The sequence below is a fragment of the Kwoniella newhampshirensis genome, chromosome 11 (assembly GCF_039105145.1).
Source record: "Kwoniella newhampshirensis strain CBS 13917 chromosome 11, whole genome shotgun sequence".
Classification (NCBI taxonomy): Eukaryota; Fungi; Basidiomycota; class Tremellomycetes; order Tremellales; family Cryptococcaceae; genus Kwoniella; species Kwoniella newhampshirensis.
In genome coordinates this window covers 388,701-403,802 of record NC_089964.1, presented here as the reverse complement: position 1 = coordinate 403,802, position 15,102 = coordinate 388,701, and the positions used below count along the sequence as shown (strand labels likewise).

Here is a 15,102-nt window from a genome sequence, read left to right as displayed (position 1 = left end):
GACCGCGCAGCTGATAGGGTGGGTGTCCTGCGTCCAATGGATAGGGTAGGGTAGGATAGGAAGCCCCAAGAAGCGTAGTCGGAGTCTTGTTCAGCGCGTAGCATACCAAGACTACTACTACTACTAGAAGTCGCATCGCTTCACACGACAAGCTGGCTCGAAATGGTTGTTGTGCGAAGCGTCTTCATCTGACAATAGATCGACCAGATAACCGTCGACGCTTCATCTGACAATAGATCGACTAAATAACCGTCTGCACCTATCTCTACGAGCTGTATAGCAGAATCTAGCGATCACAGCACAACGACAACGACAACGGCAACGACAACGACGACCGAACACAATGGGATCAGCACACGAGTATCACGGTGGATCATACCCTCTCACAGCCTCAACCTCATCATCATCGACCTCATCATCATCATCATCGTCGTCGTCTTCGTCGTCAAACACACACTACGACGACAAATCTCACCATCGACATGATATCGAGTCGTTATCATCCCGCAAATACGAGCTGGACTCGGAGATGGACGATCATATCGAATCCGAATCGCATCCGTTCTTGCCGTCCTTTTCATTACCTTGGAACAGAAGAGATTCGGGTGGGACCACCACCACAGGTGGTAGGACTTTGAGCTTGAGAGGTGAAGGCAAAGGCAAGGCGAGACCTGTTTTGTTATATCTCCTCGGGGGAACGACTTTGGTACTCGGAATCATCGTTTTGGTGTATATGATAATAGGAGAGAACATACGAGATCTACCCTCATCATTATCATCATCGAACGACGATGATCAATCAGATCAAGATCTACCAAAAGCGAATCCTGCATCGTTATTGAAACCACTAACATATAACGATACGATCCCACAATGGAAGCTCGATGCCCTCGCCCTTCCTTCCGATCCCACACACGTCCTCTTACCCACACATGATGCTCCCGAAATACATATGCTCGAACCGCTCAATGATCGATTACCTTACCCTCTTCTCGAATCCTACTTCTCCAGAGGCACCTTACCAAAATCAATCAATCGAAAAACATCCCCGAAACCCAAACCTCTCGATCTCGTCTATCTCTTCGTGAACGCTTCGTCGTCATATCTCCAGAGGGAGATGGACGATCGCGCTGCTCTGGAAGGACTCAAGCTCGGAGGAAGGGCGAGACATTGGAGAGATAACGGGGAATTGAGAGGGGCGATCAGGTCTGCTGTGCAGAGTTTGGAAGACGAGACGGGGAGGATTCATGTGATCACTGCTGATTGGAAGATGAGAGAAGACGACAAAGCCATCCTTCTGGACCAGCAAGTGGACGGTGGACAACAGCAATTGAACGAGACCGAGACGAATGGAAATGCTGCAGCGGTGAAGCAAGAGAGGGCCGAGAAGGAATATCGGATTGGACAGATTGCAGAATGGCTCGATTGGGAATCACAGACCGAAGGAACGAGACTGAAATGGCATTTCCATTCGGATATCTTCCAATTGCCAAAAGACGACAACGGCAAGATCGATCTTGTTCGAAGCGACGCGTCTGGCAAGAACTCAACAACCTGGACTAGTGAACAGGAATGGAGAAAGGAAGTTTTACCCACATTCAACTCGTTTGCTATCGAGTCGAGGCTGGCTTGGGTGGAAGGGTTATCTGAGAATTTGTGAGTTGACTTTTTATGTGAGAAGACTTGATCTGACGAGTTTGCTTTTCCACAGCATCGCTTTCAATGATGACATGTTTCTCCTGGTGAGTTCAGTGGACCGGTGGCTTCTTACATCACTACCGTGTACTTATTCGTCACTTCCTTTCAGCGTTCCCTATCCATCTCCGATTTCCGCAATCCACTTCTAGGCAATCTGATTCGTCTCGATCCGGGACTTCTCGTCAAACCCGTCATGACGCTGAACCAGCTTTCCGATCCTGGCGAGTGGGGTGCACTACAACATGCCAATCAGCTTCTTTCGACTCGATTCCCCGCTCGCAGACGGATGTATATGCATCATCTTCCCAAGACCCAATCACGGACTTTGGTCCATGAAGCGTCGATCATCTGGGAGAAGGAATTATCTCTCGCTTCGACGCGAGGGTTCAGAGAAAGTAAAAAGGGAGAAGGGGACGTGGAGATGGCTTGGTTGATCACATATCTGCGCGTGGAGAGGTGGAGAGAGGCGTTGTTGTGGTCTTGGATCGTGGGGAAAGTTGGAGGAGTGGAAGGTGTTTGGGATGAAAAGGCAAAGGGAGAGTTGAGGAAGGTTCTGGGCATGAATCCCAAGCAGGGAGAAGAGCTTGAGAAGGTGGAAGTTGTCGGTGGAGAACGACAGACCTTGCCAGATCTGGAAGGTCTGATGGATCAAGCAGGATGGGAAGGTCCCAAAGCGTCGAAATATCGATTCTGTAAGTATCAACCTATCGGTCAATCGGAAAACCTCCAGCTGCATGGCTAACTCTACCCAGCATCGATGGACGGTCATCTGCCTCGTCAGATCGACCATCCCGAAGTGGACGCCACATGCACATTCGACTTTGCCACCTGTCTTCCTGGAAAATTCTTCGATCACTCCACCACATTCTCAGCCTCCGAGATGTTCAAGCATCTCACATTCGCCCAACCTCGCTGCGGGGACTGTCTGATCAAAGCTCTCGTCAACGCTTCTGGCAAACGAGGGATCAACGCGTTCTTGCCATCGTCGAAGCAAGTCTACCATCCGTCCAACGAGAACGGGTCTGGGAAATGGAGAAGAACCGAGCCAGTGCTGCCTCTTGTCAGTACTTGGACCGAAGCGGATTTCAGTCTGGCTGAGAATGTCCGAGCTGGTCAAGATGTATGGGAAGGGTCTGAGATGAGGCGAGATGGTGGTGTGGGTCTGAGGAAATGGTGTATCAAGCTGTTATCTCGATACAATTACGTCTGGGGTGAGTCGGGCCCTTCCTTTTTTGTAGAAAGGATACTCAGCTGATGTTTTCCTGTCGTTCAGCCGAAACACCATCTCGATTCGCGCCTATCCACTCTTCTGCTCAATTGAGCGCAGTGTTGAATCAGATCGAACACACTCCGGAGCTTGCCATGTTGTGCATCAACGATGACCAGAATGCAAAGACGAACGATGCGGCGCGATACAAGTTGGGAGAGTGGATGGAAGAGAGATGGGGAGGTGAGATTGGGAGTGTGGATTGGGAGAGGGCAGATGTAGCTTGGACATGAGGGCGGTGTGTGTGTGCGTGTGTGGACTTGGAAAAGGAGAGGTTGTATACCCTGCACTAGATACCTACCGTTGTAGACACCGTTGTAGTTTTAGAAGATAGACCATGGCCCATTTGATCAAGATGTTGATCACAGATATCTATCTGTCTTGAATGTTTTTGCATGGCGGCCAATCCACACGAGATGAATCGCAGCAGCAGGGAGCAATCAAGAGGCATTTCGGGCTTACGACATCAAGGTACCGAAAACCCAGGCACCCTGAGCGGCAATCTCACGTAATCCATCATTTCTTTATTGTTGTTCTTTCCACGTGACCCTGAAATCTCAATCGAAAGATAATCTTATTGTTCAGATTCCCATCCTCTTCCGCCTCCTCAGTACACTGACGTTCTGCAGTACATCACCACCACCAACCAGTATCTGTTCCCAACGTCATCCGAGTCCCAGTCCGAAACATTATGCTTCCGAGTGACGGACAGGTGACAGAGCAGAGGTGCCTTCACGGTGTGGTCAGTACAAGGAAGGACAAAGAGGAGATGTGGTCGATTGGGGGGAACAATAAGGGGTTCCGTGCTGTGTGTGGTGGGACTCTCGAGAAGAAGCGAGATGGCGAGGACAGCTTCAGCGCCATACTTATATCATCCAGTCTGGTCCTCGTTGTGACTGACTTCTTTCCCCTTGCTCATATCTAATCTGTCTTCGTTCACATACTCCAGCGAACCTCAGTCAAAGTCCACAGCACAATAAGTTACTTTTCCTCTGCGCACCATGGCTCCCAGTCAATTCGATCTCGTCTCGTCATATTACAAGAGACAGCAAAGTATCACTGTCCCAGTATGTGTGGCGACATGGTGAGCTACCCCTATCCCGTTATACCTCTTGTCATCCAATCGTCTCCCTGTCGACCATCTCCCGTCCCACGATCTCATACCTGCGTCAGGTATGGGAACTCGATCTCGCCATCTCACCTTTATGCCGAATGATGGGTATCTCCGACTGACCTCCTTGGTATCAAACAGCATGGCTTCAGGTGATACCACGGGCTGTACCGGTGTGACTGATTTCACATGTGTATGCGCTTCTGGCGATTACATCAGTTCGGTGGCTGTGAGTGTTGTTCCCCCCCCCCGCCCCCTATCTCACTCCCGATATCCACATCTCAAGCTCGCTCTGTGTCGTGATCCGACTGACTTTTCCGCACTGGATAGTCCTGCTGGGCCAGTCAGTGCAATGCGACTGAAGCAGCTATCGGCGAGACCTACTCGCAAAACGCATGTGCACATTATGTGAAACACCAACTCCTTTTCTCAGAGAATGTACACAGCTGACGGCTATATCCTTTTCGCTTTGGCAGGGCGTACCTATCGCTGGTAGCAATGTCACCTCTGTTGTCAACTCTACCGGTACTCAAGCCCCTATCTCCGCCTCGTCTGCGGCGTCGTCGACTCCCCTCCCTACGGTCTTCTACGGCAATCCGAATGTCATCTCTCCTGCATTTCACCGCATCCAAGCTATCGTAAGTGACTTATCTTTCGTCTGTCTTCCTCCTCTTCTTTTCTTGTGTTGTACTGGACATTGTGGGACTTCAATCCATGGTCTAGCGGTTGGCGATGTCCGCTGATCAGCGCCACTATCACCGCAGATGACCTCAATATGTAGTGCCCTTCTCGCTCTAGCTATTGTCCTTGGCTTCCTAGCTTGCAGGGCCAAGTACAAGCGCGAGCAGCGAATGACTGAGAACCGGTATGTGTCATGTTCTAGACGTGCTACACCGCGCTTCTCCCGCATCATTCATTGAGGACCTATCTTCGAGCTGACCGATCTCATCGTCACAGATCATGGACCGGCGTTGGCTCTACTGCACTGAGTGGCGAGACCAAGTCCAAACAATCCCGCTTCTTCTCTCGTTCAGGACACTCGTCAGCATTTTCCAACTCGCGAAACGCCACCACGACCTTTGCATCCGACAGCTACGGTGTGACATCGTCCAGCTTTGGTGGTTCCACCACACTCGCCGGATCGCCCAACTACGCTAATCAGTCGTTCGGTCCCATCTTATCAGGCAATGGTAAAGCTGATCGAGGCGATGGGGCTACCTCGCCGAACGGAGAGAGGTTCACTAATAGGACGACGACGCTCGGGGGTATTCTGGGCAAGGATGACCGGTCAGAGGAATGGGAGATGGAAACGAAGAAGGATCATCAGAGTCAGTACGGGGATGAAGAGCTCAGTCCGACGGCTTCGACGAGTAAGATGGGGATGAGCAGTGAGGTGGAGCTCGTCGATGAGGGGAGCACGGTCCATCTGAACCGCTTGGACAAAGGGGACGGACCGAGGGCGATTTAGGCGTTTGAGGTTGTGTGGATCTATACTTGACATCATTTAGCGGGTATCTTGTAGTAGCGCGCGAGTGTGGTGGATTCAATCTCTACGTTCTGGTCTTCTCTGTATTCCTTACTTCGATAGTATATGGCGTTGCATACACGTGACGATATGAATATTCGCAATGGACGTCAAGAGGCAACATCTTGCACATGGCCCAGATGAGATAGCTACTCATGCGAATTGACTGTGACCACCACACTCGCGTGATCCAATCCATAACATGCATGATGAGTGTGTTTCCAAGCTAAGCTGCTTGAGCGACCTGTTCTCCTTCCGCCGGGACAGAAGCCTGCGAGACCAGAGCATATCGTCTCTTGACTTCTTCTGTGACCTTGTCCTCTCTCTCTTTTCGTCGTTTCATGATCTCCTTGACGGTATTTCCCTGCAACAGTGTGAAAAACCATATGATCAGCTCTATAGTCCCTCAATCGATCGGAGTGCATTGTAAGCTTTACGAGTCCACTCACCAAGTTGGCATGAGTTCTCGACCTCCATCTCGAACCCTTGTAATATTTGAACATCGCTCTCTTCCTCATCTCCTCTGAAGTTCTCAAACTGTAATTCTGTTCTAACCATTTATCTCTCGCCAAAGCCGGTTCATCCCCTTTCCCACTCTTTGCACCTTGGGCATACAGCTCCTCCATATCGTCCGGATAATGGAACGGCTCGTTCAACCCTACCACGGCCCTCTTGTAAGTGTTCGAGCTCCCGCCTTTGCGCTTGATCTCTCCTGTCCTCGATCGTCCGACCTCACCGATGTAGTTGTCGGTACGGATGAATGTCACTTTGAGGTTGTATACCGCTAAGAGATAGGATCGAAGATCGGTCTTGGTCATGGATGGGGGAATTCGGAATGTCGCGATAAAAGGGTCGTAAGACTGGCCAGGGGGAGTGTGATTTCTCATCAGTCGGATTTGGATATTGGGCAGATAGATCCTCTGTCCGACTATCTGATTAGGATCGGCCGACGCTGACGTCGAAGTCGGAGTCGGTTCTCCTTCTCCCTCTCCTCCATGAGACGAGGTCAACTTCTGACCACCCATCACACCGAGCAGATATTCGTGTCTGCCCGTTCTCCCACGAGGTGCGAATCCTCTCACTCTCGACTTCCATTCCGCCGTCCCCTTCAAGAACAACCCTCTCAGCTGTGCGTCGTCGCCGCCATCAGGAAACTCTGACGACGAGATCAGATCCCGATAATCCTTCTCTAGTTCGAGAGGGAACCGCTTGCCGGAAGAAGGATCATGCAGCTCGGGATCGGACAGCGGGGAAGGAGCGGACTGAGGATGAGGTGGATGTTCGGCCCGTCGTCTTCGGACCGATTGAGGAAGTGTCGATGTTGCGGAGGAAGCGGAGGGGAAGAGTGTCGCGGGCGCAGGCAAGGAAGACGGACCTGCTCGAGGAGGAAAGGCGGAGAATGCTCTTCGGATTACTCGCGACATGGTCGGGTGGAGTCTGAACTGTGTGCTGATACAATAGTTGTGGAATGCGTCAATAGAAAGCATCAATCATCTCGAGATGTCCAGACCAAAAAGTGACACTGCGAAATCTCGGACATCGGAAATATGCGGGGATTTCTCGTTCACCGTACATGCTATCGACAGATGTGGCATTACTTGCCAGTCTTCATAATGTATCTGTATCTATGCCTCCCCTTTTATCGCTGCGTCACGTCTCTCGGCCTGACTGACTTTACCGCGTCAACAAAAGATCGATACCAAAGTTGATGAACCGTTCTCTCTCCCCTTCCTCTCTCTCACTCATCATCCACCACCCAGGTCGCTCTTCCTTGCACAATGCAGTATCAAGACACGCGATTCGAATCGTTCTCCGCGATCACCAGACCCAAATCAAAAGCGAAGCCGGCCTTTCCTCTCACCACGGCGACTCATCCATACCTCACACCTAAATCACTCTCCGAAGCGGGCTTTTACCATACCCCCGGATCATCGTCCTCGAATCACGACATATGTAAATGCTTCCTGTGCGACCTGGAACTAGGAGGGTGGGATGTCAACGATGATCCGTTCGAGGAACATGCCCAGAGGGGCAAATGTGGCTGGGCAGATATGGTGTGTGCTGTCAAGGTGGAGAAGAGGAAGAGGGACAGGAGTGGTGGCAAGTATGAGTGAGTCGAGCTGTTACGACCAGGTCTGGAAGATCAAGGTGCTGAGAATGCCGTTCGGATGCTAGGACCATCTACGAGACCCCCGAGTCATTACCTCAGTCGGACCACTCCATCGATCAACGACTAGCCACATATAACAAATGGTGGCCGCACAAACAAAAGAGAGGATGGTTGCCCACCGCCAAAGCCGTGCGCATCACCGCGTGAAACTTCAACCACTATAAGAATTTGCTGATCTAAGTTCTCTGCGACAGCTCGCTCGCGCCGGATTTGTGTACAACCCATCGACAGAATCCAAAGACGCGGTCATCTGTCCTTACTGCGAGTATAGCGTCGAAGGATGGGAAGCAACAGATGATCCATGGTGTGTCCCTCTGCGAAGGTCGACATGGACCATAGATTTACGGCGGTACTAACAATCATCTCAGGAAGATCCATCAGACCAAGATCCCAGATTGTCATTACTTCAGAGCCAAGCAACATGGAGACAGTGGAGAAGTTGTCACCGAAGAAGTCAAGAGCAAGCCAGTCGCGAAGGGAAAGAAGTCTGAGGCACCGAAGAGGTGAGTCTCTCAACTTCCAATTTGGCAATCACACCGGATGAACGCTGATACTCCAAGATCAGATCAAAACGAGGCACCACTGCTGCTCAAGTCGTCTTATCGGATTCAGAGCCAGAACCAGAACCGATTCAATCGCAAACGATACCTTCTGAGCCGGACGACGAACAGACCGCCGCTACTTCCCAGACTACGACGACGAGCAAACGAGCAGCCAAACCACGCGCAACGACCAGCACGAGAGCCAAGACTGGTGGCAGGGGGAAGAAGAAGGCTGCTACGGCTGAGCCTGAAGTGGAGGGTGTGGACGAACCAGAGGTGGAGGAAGAAATCGAGGAAACTGAGCAGGTAGTCGAGGAGGAGTTGGCGGAGAGTCAAGTCGAAGAAGTGAAGGCGAAGAAGACGAGGGCGAAGGCAAAGGCCACCAGAAAACCACGAGCGACGACCTCTTCCAAATCCAAGAGCAAGAAAAAGGTTGAGGCGGAGGAGGAGGAAGAGGAGGAGGAAGAAGAAATTGAGGTAGCGGAGGAGGTGCAATCAGAGGCAGGACCGACGCAAAACAATCACGTGGCATCTGAAGCACCTTCACCGCCAAGTTCAAAGCCCGCTTCCCAATCGAAATCAACAAAGTCGTCCAAGACCTCCAAACCAGCCTCCAAGCCGAGCTCCAAAGGATCATCTAGCAAACCTTTGCCACCTCTTCCACCTACTTCGGCCCCACCCAGCCCCAGTCCCAGTCCCGCCAAGCGTCCCTTGTCACAGCTAGATCGATTCGCCAATATTCCCGCATCATCCCCGATCCCTTCACCACGCTCTAAATCGACCCTGAGATCTACACACTCTAGCAAGCCTTCCCCTCATCGTGCTCTCCCTCGTGAGGAGTTCGACTCGTCAGTCCAACGAGGCGCGGTGGAAGCGAGGAAAGTGATCGCAGATCTCATGTCCTCACCCTTTGTTGGTCCTCCGTCGCGCTCAGCAATGAGCAAGGAAGAAGAGGATGAGGGACCAGAGGGCGCGTTGGTCTTAACGGATGAACAGAAGAAGATGACGTTGGAAGAGTTGGTCAGAGCAGAGATGAAGAAGAGGTATCTGGAGTTGGAGAAGGAAGGCCAGGCGATGATCAGCCAATGGGAGGAACGAGCAAAATACCAACGGAAGAAGATCGAGGTGGTGTGAGTCTAATATTGTTTGGGGGTTCGTGTTTAGCATTCGTGTATGTGCGACCATGTCATTATCTCGGTCAACTGTACTTCGAGAATCATGTCCTTTTGGTCGTTTCGCACCACGGCTCTGTTGGGCAGCCAGACCACGTCCCTCTATTGTGGACAAGTGCAACCCAACAACTCAAGAAACATGATCTACATGTTCAAACTGGGTATCAAAAGCGTTCTATGTACAACATACAAACGAGTCACTACTGTGCCAATCTCGATTTCTTGACCTTTGGCAACTTGGCCTTACAACCACTACCACCGCTTCCCGAACTAACGCCCGGAATGGGAGATGATGGAAGGGCAGTCGTACCAGCAGAAGCAGCAGCAACGACATCAGCTACTCCAATACTGCTCGATAGTGCGCCACCAGGCCCAGGCGTCGGCGTAGACATGATCTTGATTGTGGCAGTCCGAGTGAGAGGGGGGGAACCGACCCAGCTCGTGGAGATGGTCTCGATATCGGGCGATGCTTGGCTTTGCTCGGAAGGAGGAGGAGAAGGTGATGGCGAAAGTGAAAGTGAAAGTGAAAGTCGCGGATCGGAAGGAGATGAAGGAGATGTATTTTGAGACAAAGGAAGGATAGTGGCTGGCACCGCATTCGCGCTTGAAGTCGAGATTGAGATTGCGACACTTTCCGAAGTTGGAGACGGAGGAATTGCGATTGGTTTGTCGTCTGAACTAGCAGAGGCTGGAACAGGGACAGTGTCCGAAATGGCGGGTGGGGAAGAAATCGAAGAGCTCGACACCATGGAGACGGCTGGAGATGGTACAGCATTCGACGGGGGAGGAGGAGGAGGAGTGCTCGCGGAGGAAGCCGGTGGACCAGCTGCCAGATTGGCCGCAGTGGCACTTGCATCTGGTTTAGCGCTGGCAGGCGCATCTTCCCCTGATGGCCCTTGAGCCACACTCCCCTTTCTACGACGTATGAAGTCCCAAGGTCAGTACCACTTTACTACGTCTCTATCAAGTCGCTCATATGACGGACTCACGGTGCAGGAGTGCCAAAGTTCGGTCCGGCGGATTTCAGGTTTGTCAAGTCGATCTTCTCGACGAACGTTTGTCTATCAGTACCACTATGCACTTCTTGTCAGTCGTGTACGCGCCGGGAGGAGGTTGACGAGCTGCTGTACTCACCAAGAGCCTGCGGGGTTCGTCACTGCATGATAGACATTCCACAACTCAGTCCCGTCAGGCGAAGCGAAGATCCTGAACAGACGATAAGTCGTGGCGATATGAGCAGAACGTTGGCGATAGAAACACGACGCATTGGTGCCGATTCAGTGGGGACCTTACGCACCCATTGTGACCTGGACCGAACTCGCCGTTGCCTGAAGAGAACACTGGTCCATCCGTCTTCTTCGTCCAGCTGGTCGGATCGAGAGGATCAGATCCAGTGAGATGCAGCTGAGACCGAGGCGTTGGTCAGTTGATACAACGTATCGCCTTCAACGAGGTTGGCGGCACTCACCAGTCCCAGACTGTAATCTGCCGAGTCGCAATTACTCGCTGAAAAAGTCAGGCTAGTACAATACGATCAGCCCGTCACCGAACCATCCCCCGTAGGGACGTATCGCCGCATGTACGACAGATCACTCACTAAATCTCATTATTCCAATAAAGCGGCTGTGGCGCCTCGTTGATATTCCCATTACGCTGTTCCCAACCTTCTTGCGGTCGACTGATCACCGAGATCTTGCCTCGATCGATCGAGGTGGGCGTGGTGAGTGTCGAGATGCAAAGTGATGATCCGGGCAAGTCGATCGAAGACACGTCGAGCGAGGTGCAGGACCAAACGAAGTAGTTGGTTTTATCGACCGCGAGAACGGTCCCGTCGATACTGCGACCCAAAGCACTCTCAGTCTTACTCGTGGAGTCAGATTGTACATCGTGGTCGCTGAGGCTAACCCAAATTTGCCGTACAGCTGAACAGGCGGACCAGAGAACCCATCGTTTGGCTGAGATATCGTCAGGATTAGCAAGGACCGGTATAGTCAGTCGACACAGTCAGTACGCAACTACTGACCGTAGCACCACCCTGCAAGGCGTAAGGTCTCTCTCCGTGAGAGTAGTAGATATACCACGTTCCGTCCATCTTGTGTAGCTCTTTCGACCTCGGTCAGCTCATACTCATGCTCATGCGACATTCCGAGTCCGGATGTAATGTATCGTCTGTGATCGGGTCCACTCACCAGAAGCCCAGACGGTCGGGGTGCTGATCATACTAGCGTTCTGATATGCTTGACGAACATGACCGCCCGTTCGAAGGCCACTTGGGACAGACAGTTGAGTCATCAGTGGGGACTCGTCGGCACCCAGATAGGACGGCAAATCTAAATGATGCACTACTTACTCGATCGTAGGCGCCGACGTGAGTTTCAGATCGGAGCCTGTCGTGGTGGTAAGAAAGTACGACCTGGAGAATGTGTCTCGCCTCGTCAGTATTGCGTCGTGGAGTGCTTTACCAGGAGCTAGGACATACGATGTGTCATGGTCATACACTGCGGAAGGGAGAACTCATTGTCAATATACTGTCTAAAGGACCCGCAAGCGTTCAAGTGTTTGTGGAAGACATACCGATGAACGGGTCCGGTCCGTCATTCCTGTCAGCCAGGTCCCAGGTCAGTATTGGCCCTTTTGCACCAGCTGTAAGGTGGATGACGGTCATGAGAGGACATACTGGATTGGCTATAGTATGGGTCTTTGTAAGCGAACTCTTCCTTTGTCGTGATTGTCCCCTGACTTACATTGGTGAATTGAGCTGCTTGAGCCAGACTGGCAGCCACCAAACACAATACTGAGAGAGCCAACATTGTGGGCTTCACTTGATGAGCAAGTCAGTTGTCAGAGGAAAGATAGATCGTTATGATTATATGTGAGTACTCGCAAGGTCAACAACAATATAGCTCAATATATGTCAGTGGCATTCAATTTGGTCGTGGTCATGCGGAATAAGGGGAAACACAGCGAACGGACATCAATTTATAATAAATCATTCCCGCTCTTATCATAGATGTAGCCCCGCGTTACACATGAAACGCCTCCCAGACACAGCGCCACGAGGAGAGACAGCAGTGGCCGCTGCCGACGAAGGCACGTCCCTACATTCAGACCTGAAGACTTTTCCAAAGGGAGTTCAGTGACAAAGGAGCCGCCATGACAACGAGGGGTGCCTTCAAGGAGAGCTGTGGAGAAGAGGACACGCGGAGAGCGATCGGACCCCAGACTGAGTATCAACATTCAGTCAAGTCGGTGATTCCCCCACGTTGGATCAATACCGCTGACAACCCATATCCGTGCATCCCTCATCCAGATCTACCCGGCCAGCACCTCTTATCTCCCTGAATCTTGATAAGCCGGATGTCTCCCTCCCGCTACCTCATCTCGTGTTTTCTTCCCTATCAAACTCCTTCCCGGCCCTTGCACCTGTTGACTCCTCGCATCTCCGTCATCCGATGACTCATCCTCTTCAGGAAGCTGTCCTAAGGGAACCCCTTCTTCCTCAAAAGCGTTGAACAAGGTGGAGTTCTGGGCCCGATAGATGCTTGATCGTCGGCCGTGGGAAGACGAGTTGGGTCCGTCCGGAGCGTAGATAGCGTTGGGCACGGCTCCGTAGTTCCAAGAGCCGGGTCCATTTGAGTCAACAGAAATACGGCCTGACATGCTCATGCGGGGGTCTGCGGTACCTATCGTTAGCACATGGGTTCCAGTGACACGAAACTCATGTACGCACTCATAAGACCTGATTCGAGACTAGACGCGTGATGCGGGGCCTCAGGCTCGCGTGAGATGTTGAGAAGGAAGACACCCATAAAGATGATGAGGAAACCACAAATGAGGGAAACGGTGTTGACGGTGCCAGGGGTATTGAAACCGGAGAAGAGGATGGCAGAAGCAATGATGGTGGCCGTGGTGAAGAAGACGTAGTAGATGGGGTTCACGCTATAAGTCAATTCAGCATACAGACTCCGAAAGGCGCGTAGGAATGCGTTACATACACGTTGGTAGAGAATGTGTCAAGGGCTTTATTGAAGTAATTCTGGGAGGAGAACAATTCAGCCAATCTATCTGACATCCGAGCAACTGAGATCGCACATACCATTTGCACCACAATGCACCCCACAACGACGATGCCGAACACATAGGTGCTCACGTGAGTGAGCTGATTGTTACCAGCAAATGTTAATTTGAGCGCGACTCCGAAGCCCTGGCGCAGAATCACATCAGCAATCGTTCCACGAAACCTTGAACCGCGTGACACACCTTGATCGCCATGACGGAGACGCTTCCAACAAGAGAGCATATGGAAAGATACACCATTGGGTTTCTTTGTCCATGAGTGGGGACAACGCGATAGATCATGTAAAGTGAAAAGACGGCAACGAAGGTGATATAGAATAGGAAAGCTGGACAGGATGTCAATTCCAATAACAAAGGTACAGCTTGGAGAGGACTGACCTGGTTTCGCAGCGTAACTGAGGATCTCATCCACTGTTTCTACTTCTTTATCTGATGGCGCGTGCAGCACGATGATGATAGACCCAATCTATTCATGTCCACTTGTCAGCCTCGCGACTAAGCAGCTTATCCTTCCACTAAACTCACTATACATGATGCACAACCGCAAACTCCTAATCTTCCCAACTTCTCGTCAAGCAAGAATGACGCCAGAATAGCACTTCGTGCAAACGCTTGTCAGCTGCAGCTTATAAGAAGGCATTCATTCAAGTAGCTCACCCAATGATGACGCTCATCGCACCTAAGGGAGTAACGAGGATAGCAGGGGCAAAAGTGTATGCGGCAAAGTTGGCAACTAGGTGTCTTTGTCAGCTGTCAAGTGGCTGCCTGCGGAACCAATCTTGTAGCTGACCTTCTCCGACCACCACTGCAAGAGCGAGAGTACATTGATCAGCCTTGTTCTACATTCTCTGCCTTCCAGCCGGTATCGAAGACCCACTTGTTATCATCCCCGCCCACCAGATCGGATTTTGTAGATAAGCCAAATCATCCGCTATGATTTAGTCTGCATCAGCGAAACTCGCTGGGCCTCCTCGGAATGGAAATCTCTCACAAGCATTCCGAGCTCCACCGCTCTGCCGTTGATGTGAATGAGGGTATTCACCCGAACTCTTCTTTGCGGCGTCATTCAGGCCCTGGACAGTATGGTCATCGTCAGCTTGTCTAACTCTTCGACTTCGTGTGTGATCTGCTGCATGATGACTGGGGCGTCGCTCCCAACTGACCTTTTTGGTTATGATGAAACTCGACCTTATGACATGACTCGTGATGAGCTTTGAGTCACGAATCCAACGCGATCTGTGCAGCTCACCCAATCAAGAATGTCCCTCCTAATGCCAAGGCCAATCCAATATATTTATCTTCTACCATTTTGTTTCTACCTTTTTCGCGTTTTGTTGAGATTGTCTCACCTATGGCTGTGAGTAGCGTCTACGCAACGGTGCCGATGATCTTGAGAAGGGTATATAATGGTATCTGTGGACGCGTATGAGAGTATGAAGAAGACAAGAGCGACGAGAGCGAGAGGAGAACGGCAACAAGCTGCGCTTATAACACGCGACCCTCTCTTACTAGCCCACGTGGAGAGATCGGCGAATGTGGC

At 51.4% G+C, this 15,102-nt stretch overlaps 6 protein-coding genes across 6 annotated transcripts; 3 read left to right on the top strand and 3 right to left on the bottom strand.

Moving 5' to 3' along the window:
- Window positions 1-343: 343 nt before the first annotated feature.
- IAR55_005332 (uncharacterized protein) lies at window positions 344-3,198 on the top strand (the record flags this gene model as incomplete). Its single annotated transcript, XM_066948424.1, has 5 exons — window positions 344-1,656; window positions 1,712-1,742; window positions 1,808-2,390; window positions 2,451-2,909; window positions 2,972-3,198. The coding sequence occupies 5 exons, from the start codon at window positions 344-346 to the stop codon at window positions 3,196-3,198; spliced, it is 2,613 nt and encodes an 870-aa protein (XP_066800992.1).
- A 768-nt stretch (window positions 3,199-3,966) lies between these two features.
- Window positions 3,967-5,544, top strand: IAR55_005331 (uncharacterized protein; the record flags this gene model as incomplete). The annotated part of the gene is made up of 6 exons (XM_066948423.1): window positions 3,967-4,049; window positions 4,218-4,305; window positions 4,407-4,484; window positions 4,553-4,714; window positions 4,841-4,941; window positions 5,034-5,544. 6 exons carry the CDS (start codon window positions 3,967-3,969, stop codon window positions 5,542-5,544), a joined length of 1,023 nt encoding a protein of 340 aa, XP_066800991.1.
- A 283-nt stretch (window positions 5,545-5,827) lies between these two features.
- IAR55_005330 (mitochondrial 54S ribosomal protein uL23m) lies at window positions 5,828-7,025 on the bottom strand (the record flags this gene model as incomplete). Its single annotated transcript, XM_066948422.1, has 2 exons — window positions 5,828-5,965; window positions 6,051-7,025. The coding sequence occupies 2 exons, from the start codon at window positions 7,023-7,025 to the stop codon at window positions 5,828-5,830; spliced, it is 1,113 nt and encodes a 370-aa protein (XP_066800990.1).
- A 354-nt stretch (window positions 7,026-7,379) lies between these two features.
- On the top strand, window positions 7,380-9,447 carry IAR55_005329 (uncharacterized protein; the record flags this gene model as incomplete). Its single annotated transcript, XM_066948421.1, has 5 exons — window positions 7,380-7,711; window positions 7,777-7,900; window positions 7,966-8,075; window positions 8,140-8,274; window positions 8,337-9,447. 5 exons carry the CDS (start codon window positions 7,380-7,382, stop codon window positions 9,445-9,447), a joined length of 1,812 nt encoding a protein of 603 aa, XP_066800989.1.
- A 238-nt stretch (window positions 9,448-9,685) lies between these two features.
- On the bottom strand, window positions 9,686-12,295 carry IAR55_005328 (uncharacterized protein; the record flags this gene model as incomplete). Its single annotated transcript, XM_066948420.1, has 14 exons — window positions 9,686-10,400; window positions 10,475-10,558; window positions 10,620-10,691; window positions 10,783-10,889; window positions 10,954-11,005; window positions 11,083-11,322; window positions 11,391-11,440; window positions 11,509-11,588; window positions 11,675-11,754; window positions 11,836-11,898; window positions 11,965-11,983; window positions 12,060-12,085; window positions 12,163-12,170; window positions 12,230-12,295. The coding sequence occupies 14 exons, from the start codon at window positions 12,293-12,295 to the stop codon at window positions 9,686-9,688; spliced, it is 1,662 nt and encodes a 553-aa protein (XP_066800988.1).
- Window positions 12,296-12,815: 520 nt separating this feature from the next.
- IAR55_005327 (uncharacterized protein) lies at window positions 12,816-14,870 on the bottom strand (the record flags this gene model as incomplete). The annotated part of the gene is made up of 13 exons (XM_066948419.1): window positions 12,816-13,159; window positions 13,216-13,424; window positions 13,481-13,521; window positions 13,582-13,689; window positions 13,746-13,888; window positions 13,941-14,028; window positions 14,088-14,160; window positions 14,220-14,295; window positions 14,353-14,367; window positions 14,440-14,493; window positions 14,554-14,635; window positions 14,726-14,750; window positions 14,812-14,870. 13 exons carry the CDS (start codon window positions 14,868-14,870, stop codon window positions 12,816-12,818), a joined length of 1,317 nt encoding a protein of 438 aa, XP_066800987.1.
- Between the last annotated feature and the right edge of the window lie 232 nt (window positions 14,871-15,102).